Genomic DNA, 18,708 nt, shown 5'->3' with positions numbered 1-18,708 from the left:
AGATGATTGGCTTGCTAAGACAAGCAAATTCAGAGGAGACACACCCTGGGATGACAGCAGTGACACCAGGGAAGCAACAAAATAATTACGGCTGTGAGCACCTCTGGAAAGGCACAGAAATTCGAGGGACACTTTGGGTATGAAAATGGGAGCATTGTGGGCAAGAGGAGACACTGCATATAGGAATCAGGGGAAAATACAGTCCTCTCCAGACACCTGCACACATACAAGTGAGTCAGTGTGTCACACCAGCCTTGGGTCCATGATCTAACTTGGGGCCTGATCCATAGGCTTCACCTGAATGAAGAAGAGAACACAGCTCCCAGACCACCTGATGTCTCTACTTAAACCTCTACCACAGAGTCTGATTCAAATCATGTCTACAGAGCTTCCAACAGGGATGACAAATCTCAGCACCCCAGAGGCGAGGAGTACAGAGCATACAGAGTCTACGTGGGCATCCAGGTGGAGGTCTATCACAAGAAAATACTCACTAGTTAAATCTGGGCATAAGAGACATCCACGTCCTCAAGAGAAAGATGGCATTGCTCCTATAAGGCCAGAAGGAGTCTGACAGGCCAGGAAGAACTGAGTAAGTCAGATAGTATTCATGCCGGAGAGACCTGTGAGACACCATTCTCTCTCATCCGTGGCAGCTGTCTGCTGAACCTGGTTGGGGAGGGAGGGCAGAAGACTAAGCCAAGGCTGATGAGAAACTGTACAGTCCTATCTGGTTTAGATGGAATGTTTGAGTGGTGAAGTGCGCCAAGGGGTCTGGTCCACTAGAGAGAGAAAACTCTGTTTAGTGCGGGAGACACAGCGAGGTTTTATAGGGCAGAAGACGAGAAAGAGCAGCAGGTGCTCAGTGCTCTGGCCAAATAACAGGCTGATGAACAGCCTGAATTCCCTCTGATGGTACAGCCGCGCCTCACACACATGGACACTGAACCCTGGCTTTCACACTTCCATTTGCATTGCACTGACATCTACTATGACACGCATGCCAGCACGCTAACAGCAAACAGAAGCAGATATGCATCTCACCCTGTAAACCCCACCTGATATAAAGATTGAGTGCAAAACATTACTCTTCGTTCACCTGGTCAGCTGACTTGGGATTTAAACTTGACAAGTAAATTAGAAATGGGAAACAATAGAAGTACCACAGTGAAAGCAGAGAACATTTATGAAATAGGATAATAGTGGTGGGCAAAATGGACGACACAATATATTCAGCCCGTTCAGTCTTTCCCTGGATCAGAGGTCTGCAGATGTCATCACTGTATTGGAGCCCACAGATATTCAAAATTACCTCGGGGCAACCACCTCTGGTCCTTTCACGTCATCGTGATCATTCTGGTTTTCTGCAAATAAATTAACAGAAGAGTTATATCAGGCAAATGCCTTTCAAAAACGCCCAATCCTGTGCCTGTCTTCACAATGTGGTAACAGACCATTGTGACAGAAATAATACAGGAGGCCCTAGAAAGAGCCTCATAAGAAGGCACTGGGTTTCCTTCTTGAGCCATTGCACAGATTACCTTCATATGATATGTCATTGGCAGAGTATCATGGTCCAGAGTCTGTACCAACAGCTAAATGCATCCTTTTCCCCTCAGTTCCTGGGGAACAACTTAGCTACATCCTCAGCCTGCTATAATACTCAGGCTTTTTTTCATCTGAAATGTTGTTTATTAATGGGATAAGTGATTACATGCTGAGATATAATGGGAGTGGAATCCACACACCATCAAGTCAAATGAATCTCAAAGCTGCAAACAGTGGCCATTCATCAGGCTGGGAAGTTCCAGGGCCCTGCCTTACCTCAGAGAAACATCCCAAAGGATGACAGTGTGGCTTACCTTCTGGTTTCAGAAGACCTCGAACAAGATGAGTCAAAGGAAAAGAGAGAGACTATGGGTTGGTAGAAGTGAACCAAAGTAGTGACATCTCCAAAGGTATAAACAAGACTGCCAACAGCCTTGGACAGGAGTAGGAACTCAGGGACATTACCCAGAAATGAAAATTAAAGCATTTCATGTGCGATAAGAGGTTCATTCAAAACTGTGAAGCCTGAGAGGTACCTCTTGTGCCACAACTGGTGAGGTACCTGTGAGTCTGCCAGTAGTGTCTTGGGTAGAGAGGTTTACCACAGGGACCACTATGACAGGAAACTTAGAAAAGTTCGTTCATAGAATGTCTTATTTTAAACGCAGTTATAGAGTCTGGTCAAATCAGGCTTCAGTATGTAAGCCCCAGGTCTATTAAAGGGGGTAACTCTCCCAGAGTAGATTAGCAGATACGTTGAAAACTACCTGGGAGACCAGTTGGAATTTCATCCTCTTCAGTGTGAGAGCAGCCACAGGCTCCATCCACGGCAGATGCCACATTCTCTTCATCAAATGCAAATTTTCCATCACTGTAAGGCTGATTGCAGGCAGAACCTTCCTGGAGAGTTGAAGGTACTGAAACACATTCTTCCTGGGATTGCTGGAACTCCACCTTCTTTTCATCCTCCTGCAAGTTCTCGCTGTGCCAGATGGAGAAGGGACGACAGAAGGTTAAGAGGATTCGACCACGCTATCTGGCTGGTTTTGATGACAGGCGTTGGGAGTGGTCACAAAAGGCAAAAGGGCAGCCCCCTTAAGGAGGGAAGGAACTCCTCCTGATGTGGAGTGGAGGGTGGCTGCCATGGGGTTGGGGAGAGACAGCAGGTTCTCTGGGCAATGGGCATACAACCGGTGGTTGAAGGAGGAGATGGCATTTTCCCTGCATGCTAACATCCTGACCCTCAGCACACATAGAGGACTGGGACAGTGGTTCAAACTTTCCTGCACACATTGGGTTGATCTGGATATCTGCGTCCAATGAACACAGGTTTTAACAAGTTACAGATTTGTTTGAGTTTGGACTCTATTCCATTCAACTAACATTTTTATTTGCACAAATACAGCTTCAAAATCTGTTTTTCAGAGTTGGAGAAAAAGGAGTTGTAGACTAGATATTCTGCCTTCAAGATCTATTTTTTCAATATTTTGTTTAATATGAATATCAATCTATTTTCTTCTCGTGTAATCCAATATTTACAAACATGCTGATGCCAAACCAGTGTAAGACCCATAGGATCTCACCCTACTTTAACCACTCAGGAGAAAACACGTGAGTATGGGACCTCCCACGTGTAGTTATTTCACCTGGGTCAACTCACTGTACATTGCTAAACTTGAAGGATTAAAAAATTGAAATGCACAAACTTGAGAAACCTAAGTAGACCACCCTGTGAAAGAGATGATTGCAGTTGAATGAACACATGAAAGAGTCACACAGAGGACTTTCTATTTGTCTCTGGATCTGAGGTCTCCTGCTGTCACCACTGGCATTCACAGCCCACAGATCTTCAAATTACCTGGGAAATGGGAGCTCTTGTCCACTCATTGGCTTGTGATAATTTTCATTGTCTGGTAGGAAATTCAGAGAGAGCAGGTCACACCTCAGACATATAAACTCAATAAACACATATACAACAAGGACGTTAATATTCTCATTGTAAGAACATAATTCTTTAGCAAAGATATTCTAGGACACTTAAGTCTTATGAGAATTAGACTGGACTGTGTCCAGACCCATTGAGGAAATTTGCTGCTTGATCTGGTATCTCTCTCAACATCCTTTGCTCTGAGTCTATATAAGCACTTAAAAATGTATTTTCCACAGAGTTGCCAGAAAATGATGTATTTTCTAGATTTTTTTAATAGTACTGCTTAGCCCCATCAGATTATGTGGTTGTTGATGGTTTAGAGGAATTTATACTTGAGACTGGAGTGATGGGGGCATTGTGAAAGCGGTGAGCACCGAAGAATTGATGCGTTTGAACTGTGGTGTTGGAGAAGACTCGTGAGAGTCCCTTGGACTGCAAGGAGACCCAACCAGTCCATTCTGAAGTAGATCAACCCTGGGATTTCTTTGGAAGGATTGATGGTAAAGCTGAAACTCCATTACTTTGGCCACCTCATGCGAAGAGTTGACTGCAAAAGACTTTGATGCTGGGAGAGATTGGTGGCAGGAGAAGAAGGGGACGACCCCGGATAAGATGGCTGGATGGCATCACTAACTCGATGGACGTGAGTCTGAGTGAACTCCGGGAGTTGGTGATGGACAGGGAGGCCTGGCGTGCTGCAATTCATGGGGACGCAAATAGTCGGACAAGACTGAGCGACTGAACTGAACTGAACTGAACTATGCTCTCAGTAGTGTCTGCCTCTTTGTGACCGCATGGACTACAGCCCACCAGGCTCCCCTGTCCATGGAATTCTCCACACAAGAATACTAGAGTGGGTGACATTCTCTTCTCCAGAGGATCTTCATGAGGCAGGGATTGAACCTGGGTCTCCTGCATTGCAGGCAGATTCTATCCCATGTGAGCCAGCAGGGAAGCCCAGTGAATTGTATTTAACCTCAAATGAAAAAGAATCTTTGGTGCTACACAGAAACCATGGCATGTGAAGCTGGAGGAACTGCCAGAGCCCAGCCTTGCTTCATGGAAACATACAAGCAAAGTCATGGGAGGGCTCTTTACATCCTGGGGTCCAGATGATTGGCTTGCTAAGACAAGCAATTAAGAGGAAACAAACCCTGGGGATGACAGCAGTGTCACAAGAGAAGGAACAAATAATTATGGCTGTGAGCGCCTCTGGAAAGGCACAGAAACTCAAGGGACACTTGGGTATGAAAATGGGAGCATTGTGGGCAAGAGGAGACATTGCATAGGAATCAAGAAAAATACAGTCATCTCTGGACACCTGCACACATACAAGTGAGTCAGTGTGTTATTATTTTTCTTCAAATAAATCTGGCTATTTTATTCATGAAAAAATAAATAAATAAAAATACCTACCAAAAAAAAAAATTCTACCACAGAGTCTGATTTAAATCACTGTCTACAGAGCTTCCAACAGGGATGACAAATCACAGCAATCCAGAGGTGAGGAGTACAGAGCATACAGAGTCTCTGTGGGCATCCAGGTGGAGGTCTATCACAGGAAAATACTCACTGGGTACATCCCGGGCATAAGAGACATCCACGTCCTCAAGGGAGAAGATGGCATTGCTCCTATAAGGCCAGAAGGAGTCTGACAGGCCAGGAAGAACCGAGTAAGTCAGATAGTATTCATCCGGAGAGTCCCGTGGGACACCATTCTCTCTCATCTGTGGCAGCTGTCTGCTGAACCTGGTTGGGGAGGGAGGGCAAAAGACTAAGCCAAGGCTGATGAGAAACTGTACAGTCCTATCTGGTTTTGATGGAATGTTTGAGTGGTGAAGCACGCCAAGTGTCTGATCCATTAGAGAGAGAAAACTGTTTTGTGCGGGAGACACAGCAGTTTTACAGGGCAGAAGAGAGAAAGAGCAAGAGGTGCTCAGTGTCTTGCCAAATAGGCTGATGAACAGCCTGAATTCCCTCTGATGGTACAGCCACACCTCACACACAGAGACACAGAGCCCTGGCTTTCACACTTCCATTTGCATTGCACTGACATCACTATGACACGCATGCCAGCACGCTTACACCAAACAGAAAGCAGATGTGCATCTCAACCTGTAAACCACACCTGATATAAAAATTGAGTGCAGAAAAATCACTCTTAGTTCACCTGGTCAACTGACTTGGGATTTAAACTTGACAAGTAAATTAGAAATGGGAAACAATAGAAGTACCGCAGTGAAAGCAGAGAACATTATGAAATAGGATAATAGTGGTGGGCAAAACGGACGACACAATATATTCAGCCCGTTCAGTTTTTCCCTGGATCAGAGGTCTGCAGATGTCATCACTGTATAGGAGCCCACAGATATTCAAAATTACCTCGGGGCAACCACCTCTGGTCCTTTCATGTCACCGTGATCATTCTGGTTTTCTGCAAATAAATTAACAGAAGAGTTATATCAGGCAAATGCCTTTCAAAAACGCCCAATCCTGTGCCTGTCTTCACAATGTGGTAACAGATCATTAAGACAGAAATAATACAGGAGGCCCTAGAAAGAGCCTCATAAGAAGGCACTGGGTTTCCTTCTTGAGCCATTGCACAGATTACCTTCATATGATATGTCATTGGCAGAGTATCATGGTCCAGAGTCTGTACCAACAGCTAAATGCATCCTTTTCCCCTCAGTTCCTGGGGAACAACTTAGCTACATCCTCAGCCTGCTATAATACTCAGGCTTTTTTTCATCTGAAATGTTGTTTATTAATGGGATAAGTGATTACATGCTGAGATATAATGGGAGTGGAATCCACACACCATCAAGTCAAATGAATCTCAAAGCTGCAAACAGTGGCCATTCATCAGGTTGGGAAGTTCCAGGGCCCTGCCTTACCTCAGAGAAACATCCCAAAGGATGACAGTGTGGCTTACCTTCTGGTTTCAGAAGACCTCGAACAAGATGAGTCAAAGGGAAAGAGAGAGACTATGGGTTGGTAGAAGTGAACCAAAGTAGTGACATCTCCAAAGGTATAAACAAGACTGCCAACAGCCTTGGACAGGAGTAGGAACTCAGGGACATTACCCAGAAATGAAAATTAAAGCATTTCACGTGCGATAAGAGGTTCATTCAAAACTATGAAGCCTGAGAGGTACCTCTTGTGCCACAACTGGTGAGGTACCTGTGAGTCTGCCAGTAGCGCCTTGGGTAGAGAGGTTTACCACAGGGACCACTATGACAGGAAACTTAGAAAAGTTCGTTCATAGAATGTCTTATTTTAAACGCAGTTATAGAGTCTGGTTCAAATCAGGCTTCAGTATGTAAGCCCCAGGTCTATTAAAGGGGGTAACTCTCCCAGAGTAGATTAGCAGATACGTTGAAAACTACCTGGGAGACCAGTTGGAATTTCATCCTCTTCAGTGTGAGAGCAGCCACAGGCTCCATCCACGGCAGATGCCACATTCTCTTCATCAAATGCAAATTTTCCATCACTGTAAGGCTGGTTGCAGGCAGAACCTTCCTGGAGAGTTGAAGGTACTGAAACACATTCTTCCTGGGATTGCTGGAACTCCACCTTCTTTTCATCCTCCTGCAAGTTCTCGCTGTGCCAGATGGAGAAGGGACGACAGAAGGTTAAGAGGATTCGACCACGCTATCTGGCTGGTTTTGATGACAGGCGTTGGGAGTGGTCACAAAAGGCAAAAGGGCAGCCCCCTTAAGGAGGGAAGGAACTCCTCCTGATGTGGAGTGGAGGGTGGCTGCCATGGGGTTGGGGAGAGACAGCAGGTTCTCTGGGCAATGGGCATACAACCGGTGGTTGAAAGAGGAGACGGAATTCTCCCTGCATGCTAACGTCCTGACCCTCAGCACACACAGAGGACTGGGACAGTGGTTCAAGCTTTCCTGCACACATTGGGTTGATCTGGATATCTGTGTCCAAGTGAACACAGCTTTTAAGAAGTTAAAGATTTGAGTTTGCACTCTATTCCATTCAATTAAAATTTTTATTTACACAAATATAGCTTCAAAATCAGTTTCATAGTTGGAGAGAAAGGAGTTATAGACTAGATATTCTGCCTTCAAGAACTATTTTTTCAATATTTTGGTTTAATATGAATATCATTCTATTTTCTTCCCTCATAATCCAATATACAAACATGCTGATGCCAAACCAGTGTAAGACCCATAGGATCTCACTCTACTTTAACCACTCTGGAGAAAACACATGAGTACGGGAACTCCCACGTTTACTTATTTCACCTGGGTCAACTCACTCTACACTGCTAAACTGAATCATTAAAAAATTGAAATACACAATCTAGAGAAACCTAAGTAGACCACTCCTTGAAAGAGATGATTGCAGTTGAATGAACAGATGCAAGAGTCACACAGAGGACTTTCTATTTGTCTCTGGATCTGAGGTCTCCTGCTGTCACCACTGGCATTCACAGCCCACAGATCTTCCAATTACCTGGGAAATGGGAGTGCTTGTCCACTCATTGGCTTGTGATAATTTTCATTATCTAGTAGGAAATTCAGAGACAGCAGGTCATAATAAGCAAATCACACCTCAGGCATATATAGTCAGTAAACACATTTACAACAAGGACGTTAATATTCTCATTGTAAGAACATAATTCTTTAGCAGAGATATTCTAGGATACTTAAGTCTTATGAGAATTAGACTGGACTGCATCCTGACCCATCGAGGAAATTTGCTGCTTGATCTGGTATTTCTCCCAATATCCTTTGTTCTGAGTCTGTATAAGCACTTAAAAATATATTTTCAGCAGAGATGCTAGAAAATGAACTGAGTTATTTTCTAGATTATTTCTATAGTACTGCTTAGTCCCATCAGATTATGTGGTTGTTGATGGTTTAGAGGAATTTATACTTGAGGCTAGAGTGATGGGGGAATTGTGAAAGCGTTATGCACTCAGTAATGTCCTTCTATTTGTGACCGCATGGACTATAGCCCACCAGGCTCTTCTATCCATGGAATTCTCCACACAAGAATACTAGAGTGGGTGCCATTCTCTTCTCCAGAGGATCTTCATGACGCAGGGATTGAACCTGGGTCTCCTGCATTGCGGGCAGATGCTTTCCCATCTGAGCTAGCAGGGAAGCCCAGTGAATTGTATTAACTCTCAAATCAAAAAGAATCTTTGGTGCTACACAGCAACCATGACATGTGAAGCTGGAGGAACTGCCAGAGGCCAGCCTTGCTTCATGGAAACATCCAAGCAAGGCAATGGTTCAGTTGTCTCTGTCTTGGTGTCAGATAACATCTTAGCTAAGACCTGCCAACATCGAGAAAAGGGAGACTGGGGCTGAGAGCAGTAAAACAAAACCTGGAAACCACCTCTCCTTAGAAAGAGGCAAGTCTGTCATCATTTCTGGAGAGGCCAGGAGCATTTACAAAAATTAGATCATTGCAGGGAACAACACACTGGCTCCAAGCTAGTTCTGACAGACACCTCCTGGGGATTTCCAGCTGAGGTAGCTGAGAGTTGTCACAAGTGATGTGGGTCAAATGCCTGACACTGGGGTCAGGATGACAGAGACTAGCCCAGAGCAAAAAAAAAAGAATGCAACCTCCCTGACCCACCTGATGTCTGAGTTCCATAATAGACCTTTTTCTTGCTTTCAACTGAGATGTGTCTATGCAACCTGTCCTCAGAAATGACCTTCTTTGGTCTACAGAGCTTGTGAGGAGAAATGACATGGGGGCTACCTGAGATGTTGGTTGGAATTTCCTCTTCTTTAGCATGAGAGCAACCACAGGCTCCATCCTGACCAAGGTCTGCTTCCAGATCTTTAAATTTGTCATTACTGTAAGGCTGGTGGCTGTCAGAACTTCCTTGGAGAATTGAAGGCATCAGACCACATTCATCCTTGGATTCTTCAGGCACTTCCCTCTTTTCAACCTCCTGCAGCTCCATGCTGTGTCAGATGGCAAAGGAATGACAGAAAATTAAATGAAGAAGATCTGACCCCAGCCATTCTGGCTGGTTTTGACAGGAGGCGTGGGGAGTGGTCACAGAGAGCAAAACAGCAGGCCCCTTAAAGAGAGAAGGAACTGTCCTCTCTTCTATGAAGTGGAGTGTGTCTGTCTGGAGATGGGAGAGGGGGACAAGCAGCTACCCTACATACGGCCACAAACCTCTGATGAGGAAGGACACTCCAGCATCCCAGGATGGTCCTTTCAGGAGCAGGAAGCCAAATGAACTTCCACACGAGGTGCTTCCCCTGGGTCCTAAGCCATGTTGAATTTAAGATGAAGTAGCCAAGTGAATCAGGGCCTCCCCGGTGGCTCAGTGGTAAAGAATCTGCCTGCCAATGCAGAGATGTGGCATCGAACCCTGGGCCAGGAAGATCCCTTGAGAAGGAAATGGCAACCCCCATCCAGTATTCTCGATGGGAAAATGTGATGGACAGAGGAGCCTGGCATGCTCCAGTCCATGGGGGATCACAAAGATTCAGAAACACCTGAGAAACTGAGCATGTACAGTGAAGTGAATACAGATATAAAACTTTATAGACTCTCTGAGATGTTCTACCTTCTCTTTAGGAATTGAAAGGCCTCCAAGGCCTCTTTCACTTACTATTGTCACAGACTACAAATTTTTTTTTTGACAGTTGCCCTGGTTTTAATTTTTCTAGTTGCTTCTAGCTAATTCCATTGCTAGTTACCTTCCTTCCAAAGATCTAAAACAACTGTGTACAAATAGATATTTATCTCACTTGGACTTCCTTTAGAGGAGGACAGATGCTCTCTGTGTGTATATGAAATCCTAAGGGTGCTGCATTCGCCTTGGGTCACACATACAAGTAACACAGAGACAACAGACAACCAAATACAGGGACATTTCCATGTGCGTTGAGTGTATAAATTATGCCACCTGCAGTTGTGCTTATATTTACTTCTGACATGTGACTCTCTTGAGTTACTTATGTTCTTTTGTGACCCTGTCCATATTTTCCCTACACATTACCAGCTTCTGATAGACTGAAAACCACAATCACAGAAAACTACCCAATCTAACGACATGGTCCATAGCCTTGCCTCACTCAATGAAATTATGAGCCATGCCATGTAGGGTCATGGTGAAGAGTTCTGACAAAATGTGGGCCCCTGGGGAAGGGAATGGTAAACCACTTCAGTATTCTTGCCTTGAGAAACCCATGAACAGTATGAAAGGCAAAAAGATAAGACACTGAAAGATGAACTATCTGAAAAATATCTACTTATGGTTTATTGACTATGCCAAAGTCTTTGACTGTGTGCATCACCACAAACTTTTGAAAGAGATGGGAATACCAGACGACCTGACCTGCTTCTTGTGAAATCTGTGCGCAGGTCAGGAAGTAATAGTTAGAACTGGACATGGAACGGACTGTTTCCAAATAAGAAAAGGAGTATGTCAAGGCTGTATATTGTCAACCTCCTTCTCTAACTTACATGCATAGTACATCATGAGAAACCCTAGGCTGGATGAAGCACAAGCTGGAATCAAGATTGCCAGGAGACATACCAATAACCTCACATTTGCATATGACACCACCCTAATGGCAGAAACTGAAGAAGAAGTGAAGTGCCTCTTGATGAAAGTGAAAGAGGAGAGTGAAAATGGTGGCTAAAGGTCAACATTCAGAAATCCACACCATGGCATCTGATCCCATCACTTCATGGGAAATAGATCGGGAGACAGTGGAACCAGTGGCAGACTTACTTTGGGGGGCTCTAAAATCACTGCAGATGGTGACTGCAGCCATAAAATTAAAAGATGCTTACTCCTTGGAAGAAAAGTTATGACCAAACTAGACAGCATATTGAATAGTGGAGACATTGCTTTGCCAACAGAGTTCCATGTAGTCAAGGCTATGGTTTTTCCAGTATGGATGTGAGAGTTGGACTATAAAGAGAGCTGAGCACTGAAGAATTGATGCTTTTGAACTGTGGTGTTGGAGAAGACTCTTGAGAGTCCCTTGGTCTGCAAGGAGATCCAATCAATCCATCCCAAAGGAAATCTGTCCTGAATAGTCATTGGAAGGACTGATGTTGAAGCTGAAACTCCAATACTTTGGCCACCTGATGCGAAAAGCTGACTCATTTGAAAAGACCCTGACGGTGTGAAAGACTGAAGGAGGGAGGAGAAAGAGACGACAGAGGATGAGATGGTTGGATGGCATCACGGACTCAATGGACATGTGTTTGAGTAAACTCTGGGAGTTGGTGATGGACAGGGAGGCCTGATGTGCTGCAGTCCAAGGGGTCACAAAGAGTCGGACATGACTGAGTGACTGAACTGAACTGATAGTTAATTGTTACCTGGGAGATAGTTTTTCTTGTGCTTGTTCATCGTCGTCATCTTTGTAAATTTCTGCAAACAAAATCAGAAATGTCCAGTCAGCTTCTAGTCACTTCATCCACTACAAACACAGGGACTCATCTGGTCACAGAGTCATAAATATCTATGTGTAAGTTAGTGCTGTATGGAAGTTTTAATGCATTGTCTTTAAACAACTGCCCAAGCAGGGATTTCTGATCCAGCAGGCAGTCTGCTACTAAACTGGTAGATCATCCTCAGGACACCTTCTGCTTGATATTGGGTGAACATTTAAATGTTGTCTTTTCTTCTTTATATCACCTCACATTGTCCACCTTCCATCTCCACCTCTACAAATGTATCATCCATCTTGCCACAGATTCTGCCAAGACACAGCCTCTATAAGCCTTCTCAGGTCTCAGAAGATGCCCTCCTTTCTTTAAGGAGAACAACCACGTCCCACATGCCTCCATCTGGGAACATCCTGGCTCCTCAAGGTGGCTTTTGCATGTTATCTGGGAAAGTCTCTCTCTGGAAAGTGAGTGCTCCAGTTTAAACCATTTTCCCAATGCCAAGTTCAACTCTGTCAAGTACCTTATCCAACACCACAAAGTGAAGGGCTTTCTTTTTTCTGCAGTGTACTTGTAAATGTTCCAAAATTTCATCACTCTAGCTACCATCAACAGATTATTTCATCCATTTTACAGAGGAGAACAGTTACTAACATAAGGAGAAGCAACCATTCTCACATAGTGTCATCCCAGCACTCAGCCTGGAACCTGGGAACTTCCAAGCTTCGTGTAGGGGTCTATTCACTCTACCAAGCTGCCTCCTGTCCCCTCCTCCTTTCTGTGCCTTAATGCTGGCTGGATGTTGCCTCCTGCCCCAGTGGCCATGGTCCATCAGGGAGGAAGCCAACCGTTGGGATCCGATGACCTCCACCCTGTGCACTTCTCCTCTGTCCTCTTAGACAATCCTGCTCCTACATAGCCCAAATAGGACACGAAACAGGAAAGCTGATAAATATTCTTAGTAGAGGTGTTCATCTTATCAACTGGGGACCTAGGAGACGATCAGTGCTATCAGGGTCTGTGGCCGCCTCACCTGGGCTGAGCTTGCAGGCAATGCGCTCTGCCAGTCGGTATCCCTCAGACAGTCTCTCTCGGAAGCCCTGCCCCTGGTGGCTGCCCTGGTCATTGTGGGTGAGGAGGTCCTTGAGGTGTTGTTTGAGCAGGACAGAGTCATCTTTCCCATGCTGTAGTGTCTGCCGTAACTGGGTCAGCTCTCTTGCCTGACTTCGAATTAGGGTGTCACACGTCCTAGGTGGAAAAGAAGATGCAATTGTAATAGGCAAAGAGTTAGATGAAAGACGGTTAGGGATTTCTGTGAGAACATCCCCAAGGAGACCTCGAAACAGAATTCTGGCACATATCTGATGACTGGCTCAGTCACTCAGTTGTGTCTGCCTCTTGGGACCCCATGGACTATAGTGCACCAGTCTCCTCTGCCCACTGGGTTATCCTGGCAAGAATACTGGAGTGGGGTGCCATTTCCTACTCCATATCTGATGACTGGCTTATGTCAAAGAGAAAGAAGGTAAACAAATGTTTCCTCTGTATCAGAAAGTACTCCTGTAAGATTTTGTGACATTTCATTCATCTTTTGCTTCTGTAAAGATAAGCTAATGTTGTCCCTGGTGGCTCAGCTGGTAAAGAATCTGACTGACAATTCAGGAAACACAAGAGATGCAGGTTTGATCCCTGAGTCCGGAACATTCCCTGGGAAAGGAAATGGCAACCCATTCCAGTATTCTTGCCTGGAAACTTCAAGGTCAGAGGAGCCTGGAGGGCTAAGTCCATGGGGTCATAAGGAGTCAGACACGACTGAGTGCACATGCGTGCGTCAATGTCTCCCTAAATCTGCACCATGAGGATGTCTCTTCAGTTCCTCACTCGGCCATGCCCATTTTCATTAAAAACATACACAAAGTGTTTTCTGTCTTTTTAATGTGGCAACACAAAGCACTGTCCAGTGAATGACAGATATAGAGTGTGGCCAAGTACAGCGGGTGTGTATTGAAAAGAATGTAAGAATGACAGGGTCAAGAAAGGATTCCAGGATGTAGTCAGTCAGGAGCGGGTTGTGGTTTAAAGGCAAATAAGGTATTGATGGCACAACATTGTGAATGAGCCAAGTGCCACTGGTTCACTTGAATGTAGTGAATTTTATGATGAGATTCAAGGCAGGAGTTTATTTAAAAGCAAAGTAAATTACTTCCTGAATAACACCTGGAATCCATAATTCACCAACTGGTGTTCTCCACCTATTTGATAATATTGTGCCCTGTGCTCGCCATGATCATCCCAGCCCTCCTTACCTCAGCCTTTCATCAAGCGTTGGCTTCTCTGCTGGCTTCTCTGCTGGCCTCCGCACCTCAAACAGCAGCTTCTCCCCCAGCACGGATTCAACGATGTCCTTACATGCTTCACACTCTGAGGAAAGAGAGACACTGCCTCAGGGAAAGCTGGCCTTGTTGCTGTGCTCACTGCCTTCAGGGAGGAGGATGGGCCACCTCAGTGGTGGATGTAACTCCTTCTTCAGTCTCAGTGGAATGGTTTCCACATCTGATTCCTCAGTGTCTGAACCGAGGTTACTCCCCATTGTAGAGGTGAGGAAAGAGAAGCTCCTAGGCACAGACCATGAATAGGATGAACTGCCATTGGACAAAGTCAGAATTCACATCCCCTGAGAATGACCCTGAATCCTGGGCCACTGAACCAAGACCTGCAGCCTCTTAGGTGAGACACTGAGCAGGGCCTGGGGTGGCGGTTCCTGAGTGGTCGGGAAGCCCCCAGGACTACAGGACTGCTGGTTCCCTCCTGCCGGGATTTCAGTAACGAACAAGTGTCTCAAGGTATAAAACTTGCCGGGACACACTTGTGTGAAATAGAATACATGAAACCATACAGACCTGAAGGAGATATGCCAAACACCGAGAAAGTCTGTGTTATTAGGCACAGTAGAACTATGAACTAAGTGTATTTACACCAAGCTGGGCACTACGGTCAGGGCTTTGTCAGATTCACTCAGCATTCACCACAACTCAAACAATAGTTACTATTAGGGCACCACACGGACACAGGAGGAGACAGAGACACAGGAAGGTTCCCAACAGGGATGTGAGCCCAGGAAGCCTGGCGCGGAGTCCACGTCTTTCCACTGTGCTGTGGTGACCTCCACACCAAGGTCCCGGTGAGACATTTCTTCTTCACCACTCTCACAATTTCTTTCCTAGAATTTTGTTATCATCATAAGGAGTGGTGTAAATAAAACTTAGTTTGTGCTTTCCCCAAAGCTCATCATTTCACTGTCTTAAATAGGAGGCTTGACCTCTTCCTTGTCTCTGTGTCCATCACTTTTCATTGACTCCCTCATTGCTTCGCTGAAAATGACTGTAGGAAAGTGAAACAGACACAAGTGGTCAAGATTCCTCTCGTCCCCTTGTTGTGCATGTACCGAGGTCTTGACTTCTTTCCTTACTCCAGGCCCCTCTTACTGAACAGGCAAAAATGATTCCAATCACCAGGCTGACTGTGGGTGCAAAGGGCTCCTCACACTCTGCCTGGGTTTTCACTGGGGTTGGTGATCTCCCCCCACTTACCATCAATCTCATGTTGGTCACCCATCTTGTAGCACAGACTCAGGTTTCCCCAGAATCCTGGTGAACCTGTATCACCAAAGTTTCACTAGCTCAAGTGGGGAGAGGGGGGAAAGTGCAGATTGTCTGATTTCACCAGAAACACCTTCAATCTTGCCGCAGAGTCACATAGATTTCTTGGACTCAGGAAGGAGAACCTGTACACTCAGAAAACACAGCTTCCTTCTCACCAGGGAGCCTCTGTCTTGATGGCATCACAGAAACCATGGTTTCAATGAGAAGCAGACTCATCCTTAACCTCCTTTAAATCATATCCCCTCCTTCTTACAGTGTCTAACCACATGTTACCCTAGTGTAACTAGCACAGGGCTTTGCCAATGGAACCTCAGAGAACCTTGAACTGAAGTAGTTCATTAGTCCCAGACATTCAGCCAGGAGTCATGCAGGATCAGATATAGAACAGAAAAGATTCCAGTCAACACAGCTTAGTTTGCTCCTGAGAGACACAGACACTCCTGTGCCTGCACCAGGAATCACTGTCTGGAATTTTAACTCTAATCTCACCCTGCACATCACTGCAAACGTGGAAAAGGCCTCCACTCCTTGTGCCTCCATTTTCCCAGCCCCAGGAAACTGAAGGCAAAAGAGCCACTACTACCTTTCCTGGATTGTGGTCAGGATGGAATTCAAAATGATCAAGGGAAATGGAGACCAATCCTGGAGACTTGCAGTTTCTTAGAGGGAAGACAGTGATCACTCATTGCTTTGGTGACCATGACTTCAAAGACTTACTGTATTTCTGTAGCTGGTTGGCCAGGGAGTAAGCAGTAGCTTGGGATATGAGGAATTTCTCTGTGAGGTCTCTGAAGTCCTGCTTGTACTTTGCCAGCTGCAACTGAAGCTCCTGGTTGATTTCCATAAGGGTAGGTTCTGCCCTCAGATCCGATAAAGAGGGAAGACATACTGCCATGGTGACATGTGGTGGAAGGGGTAGAAGCCAGAGGTGGGGAGGAGATACCCAATATATGGGGGATTAAAGACAAGCAAAGTCAGATTAGTTTAATCAGCACTGAGGGATGACAAAAACGGGAATTCCTGACTTACTGTTGGGAACAACTAGAGGGTTCTCAACCACAAAAAGAAGTTGGAGATGCCAGAGCTCAGAGCCAAAGGAGCTGCTTGGGGCTCAGACTCGGAGAGAAGTGAAGGAGGGGGACCCAGCATGCTAGGTAACCATCTGCAGTTGCCACAACAGAACTGGTAGGGGGAGGGGTTCATGGAATCTTGGGGGCCCCTGCCTTCCAGGTGCCTACACCATGACCGTTTGTGAACATTACCACTGATAGCACCCAAGCCCTCAGCAGCCACTCTGATGTTGACCTCACATGTCCCGATACCACTGATCTATCTCCTTCCAAACACTATCTAAGCTGAGTTCTCATTGTTCATTCTTCTGTGTATAACAATATTCATGGGAGAAATACTTTGCCAGCAGGTCTTAATTTCTGTCGGGCTATCATAAAGTCACCTCAGTTCAGTTCACTTCATTTCAGTTGCCCGGTCATGTCCGACTCTTCGCAACACCATGGACTGGAGCACACCAGGCCTCCCTGTCCCTCATCAACTCCTGGAGTTCAATGAAATTCACATCCCTAAGTCGGTGATGCCATTCATCTCATCCTCTGATGTCCCCTTCTCCTCCCACCTTCAATCTTTTCCTGCATCAGGGTCCTTTCCAATGCATCAGTTCTTTGCATCAGGTGGCCAAAGTATTAGAGTTTCAGCCTCAGCATCAGTCCTCCCAATCAATATTCAGGATTGATTTCCTTTAGGATGGAATTGGTTCTCCTTGTAGTCCAAAGGACTCTCTATAGAGTCTTCTCCAACACCACAGTGCAGAAATATTAATTCTTTGACACTCGCTTTCTTTATAGTTCAACTCTCACACGCATTCATGACTCCTGGAAAAACCATATCACCTCATCTTCTCTTTAACCGATCTTCTGGCCTTTTCACAAGAGAAGGATGTCACACTTGTAGACTGTCATGAACCTCTTCTCTAGGTCTTCTCCAGTTTAGTCTGTGTCCTGAAAACGGTAGGATAAAAATCAGAGCACAATACTAAGTGCTTCAATAATTTTCAACAATATTTTCTGTCCCATCTCAGTATTCTTTTGCTGCATCCTGTTGTTATCTCAATTTCTTCTCTTTACTGGCAGCATGTTGGCTTCAGAATGAACTTAAATTTGACATGCCTGGGTTGTTCTATTTGGTATTTTTTTTAATGTTACAAAAACCACGTTTCATACTTTCATTTATGTATTTCATTATAGCCTCACAAGAGCTCTTTCCAAGCCATCAAAGAGACTAAAAGAGTTCATGTGTACATCCCTGAAAACATGGTGTGCTGGCGCTCAGTCACTTCATTCTTGTCTGACTCTTTGCGATCCCAGGACTGTAGCCCATCAGGCTGCTCTGTCTATGGGGATTCTCCAGGCAAGATACTGGAGTGGGTTGCCATGTCCTCTTCCAGAGGTTCTTCCTGACCCAGGGATCCAACTTGCGCCTCCTGTGTCTCCGGCATTGTAGGCTGATTCTTTACCACTGAGCCACTGAGTCCATGGGGTGCCTATCTGTTTAGGAAAGATGTGACAGCCTCATGCTATTGTTCTGTGTTCATTCAGGTCACCCACCTATTGAACAGACCAGGGTTCCAGAGCAGTGTTTGTGGCACACAGCTGGATCCATCGCTTTGCGTTTTCCTTATGCCATTGACCTGTGGCTGTATTCCAAAAGCAGAGCACAGTTAAGTTCAAGGTCATAGGTCAGGGATCATGATGATCCAAAGTGAACATAAGCATTGTGTTCAGTGATACAGAAGCTGAGTTTGAGGAAAGAGTGACAGGCAAGCCCTAGGTTAGTGATGGTCTGAACCAACTGCTCACTTCCTTAGCATCTCTTCCTACTTTGGTCTTGTGAGTCTGAGACCTAGAGAAGCCCTATAGCATCCGTCTCTTCAGTTTAGCTGTTGGGTCTAACCTGGATGGAGGGTGAAATGGGTGTGACAATAGGCCACTGAGATTTGTTCATGTTAAGGTAAAAGAGACAAAATTGGAACAACTACTTATGAAAGCTTGTCTTCCCCGCATTCCCACACAGTCCTCCGAGTACAATGCTTAATGATGGTTGGTGTGTGCGATTCAGCAAAGGCTTTAAGGAAATCTATTTTCTGGTTGCTGTGGG

At 45.3% G+C, this 18,708-nt stretch overlaps 1 protein-coding gene across 1 annotated transcript; it reads right to left on the bottom strand.

The window, feature by feature from the left end:
- Window positions 1–1,312: 1,312 nt before the first annotated feature.
- On the bottom strand, window positions 1,313–16,435 carry LOC108634755 (putative neuroblastoma breakpoint family member 5; the record flags this gene model as incomplete). Its single annotated transcript, XM_018044999.1, has 9 exons — window positions 16,258–16,435; window positions 15,469–15,534; window positions 14,185–14,299; window positions 12,912–13,126; window positions 11,810–11,861; window positions 6,865–7,079; window positions 5,861–5,912; window positions 5,052–5,110; window positions 1,313–1,364 (listed from the first exon to the last, which is right to left on the bottom strand). Coding segments are annotated over exons 1-9 (1,004 nt in total), but the record flags the coding sequence as incomplete, so codon positions are not given.
- Window positions 16,436–18,708: the final 2,273 nt, after the last annotated feature.

Source organism: Capra hircus, unplaced genomic scaffold (genome assembly GCF_001704415.2).
Source record: "Capra hircus breed San Clemente unplaced genomic scaffold, ASM170441v1, whole genome shotgun sequence".
Taxonomy (NCBI): domain Eukaryota; kingdom Metazoa; phylum Chordata; class Mammalia; order Artiodactyla; family Bovidae; genus Capra; species Capra hircus.
This window is presented reverse-complemented; position numbering and strand designations above follow the sequence as displayed.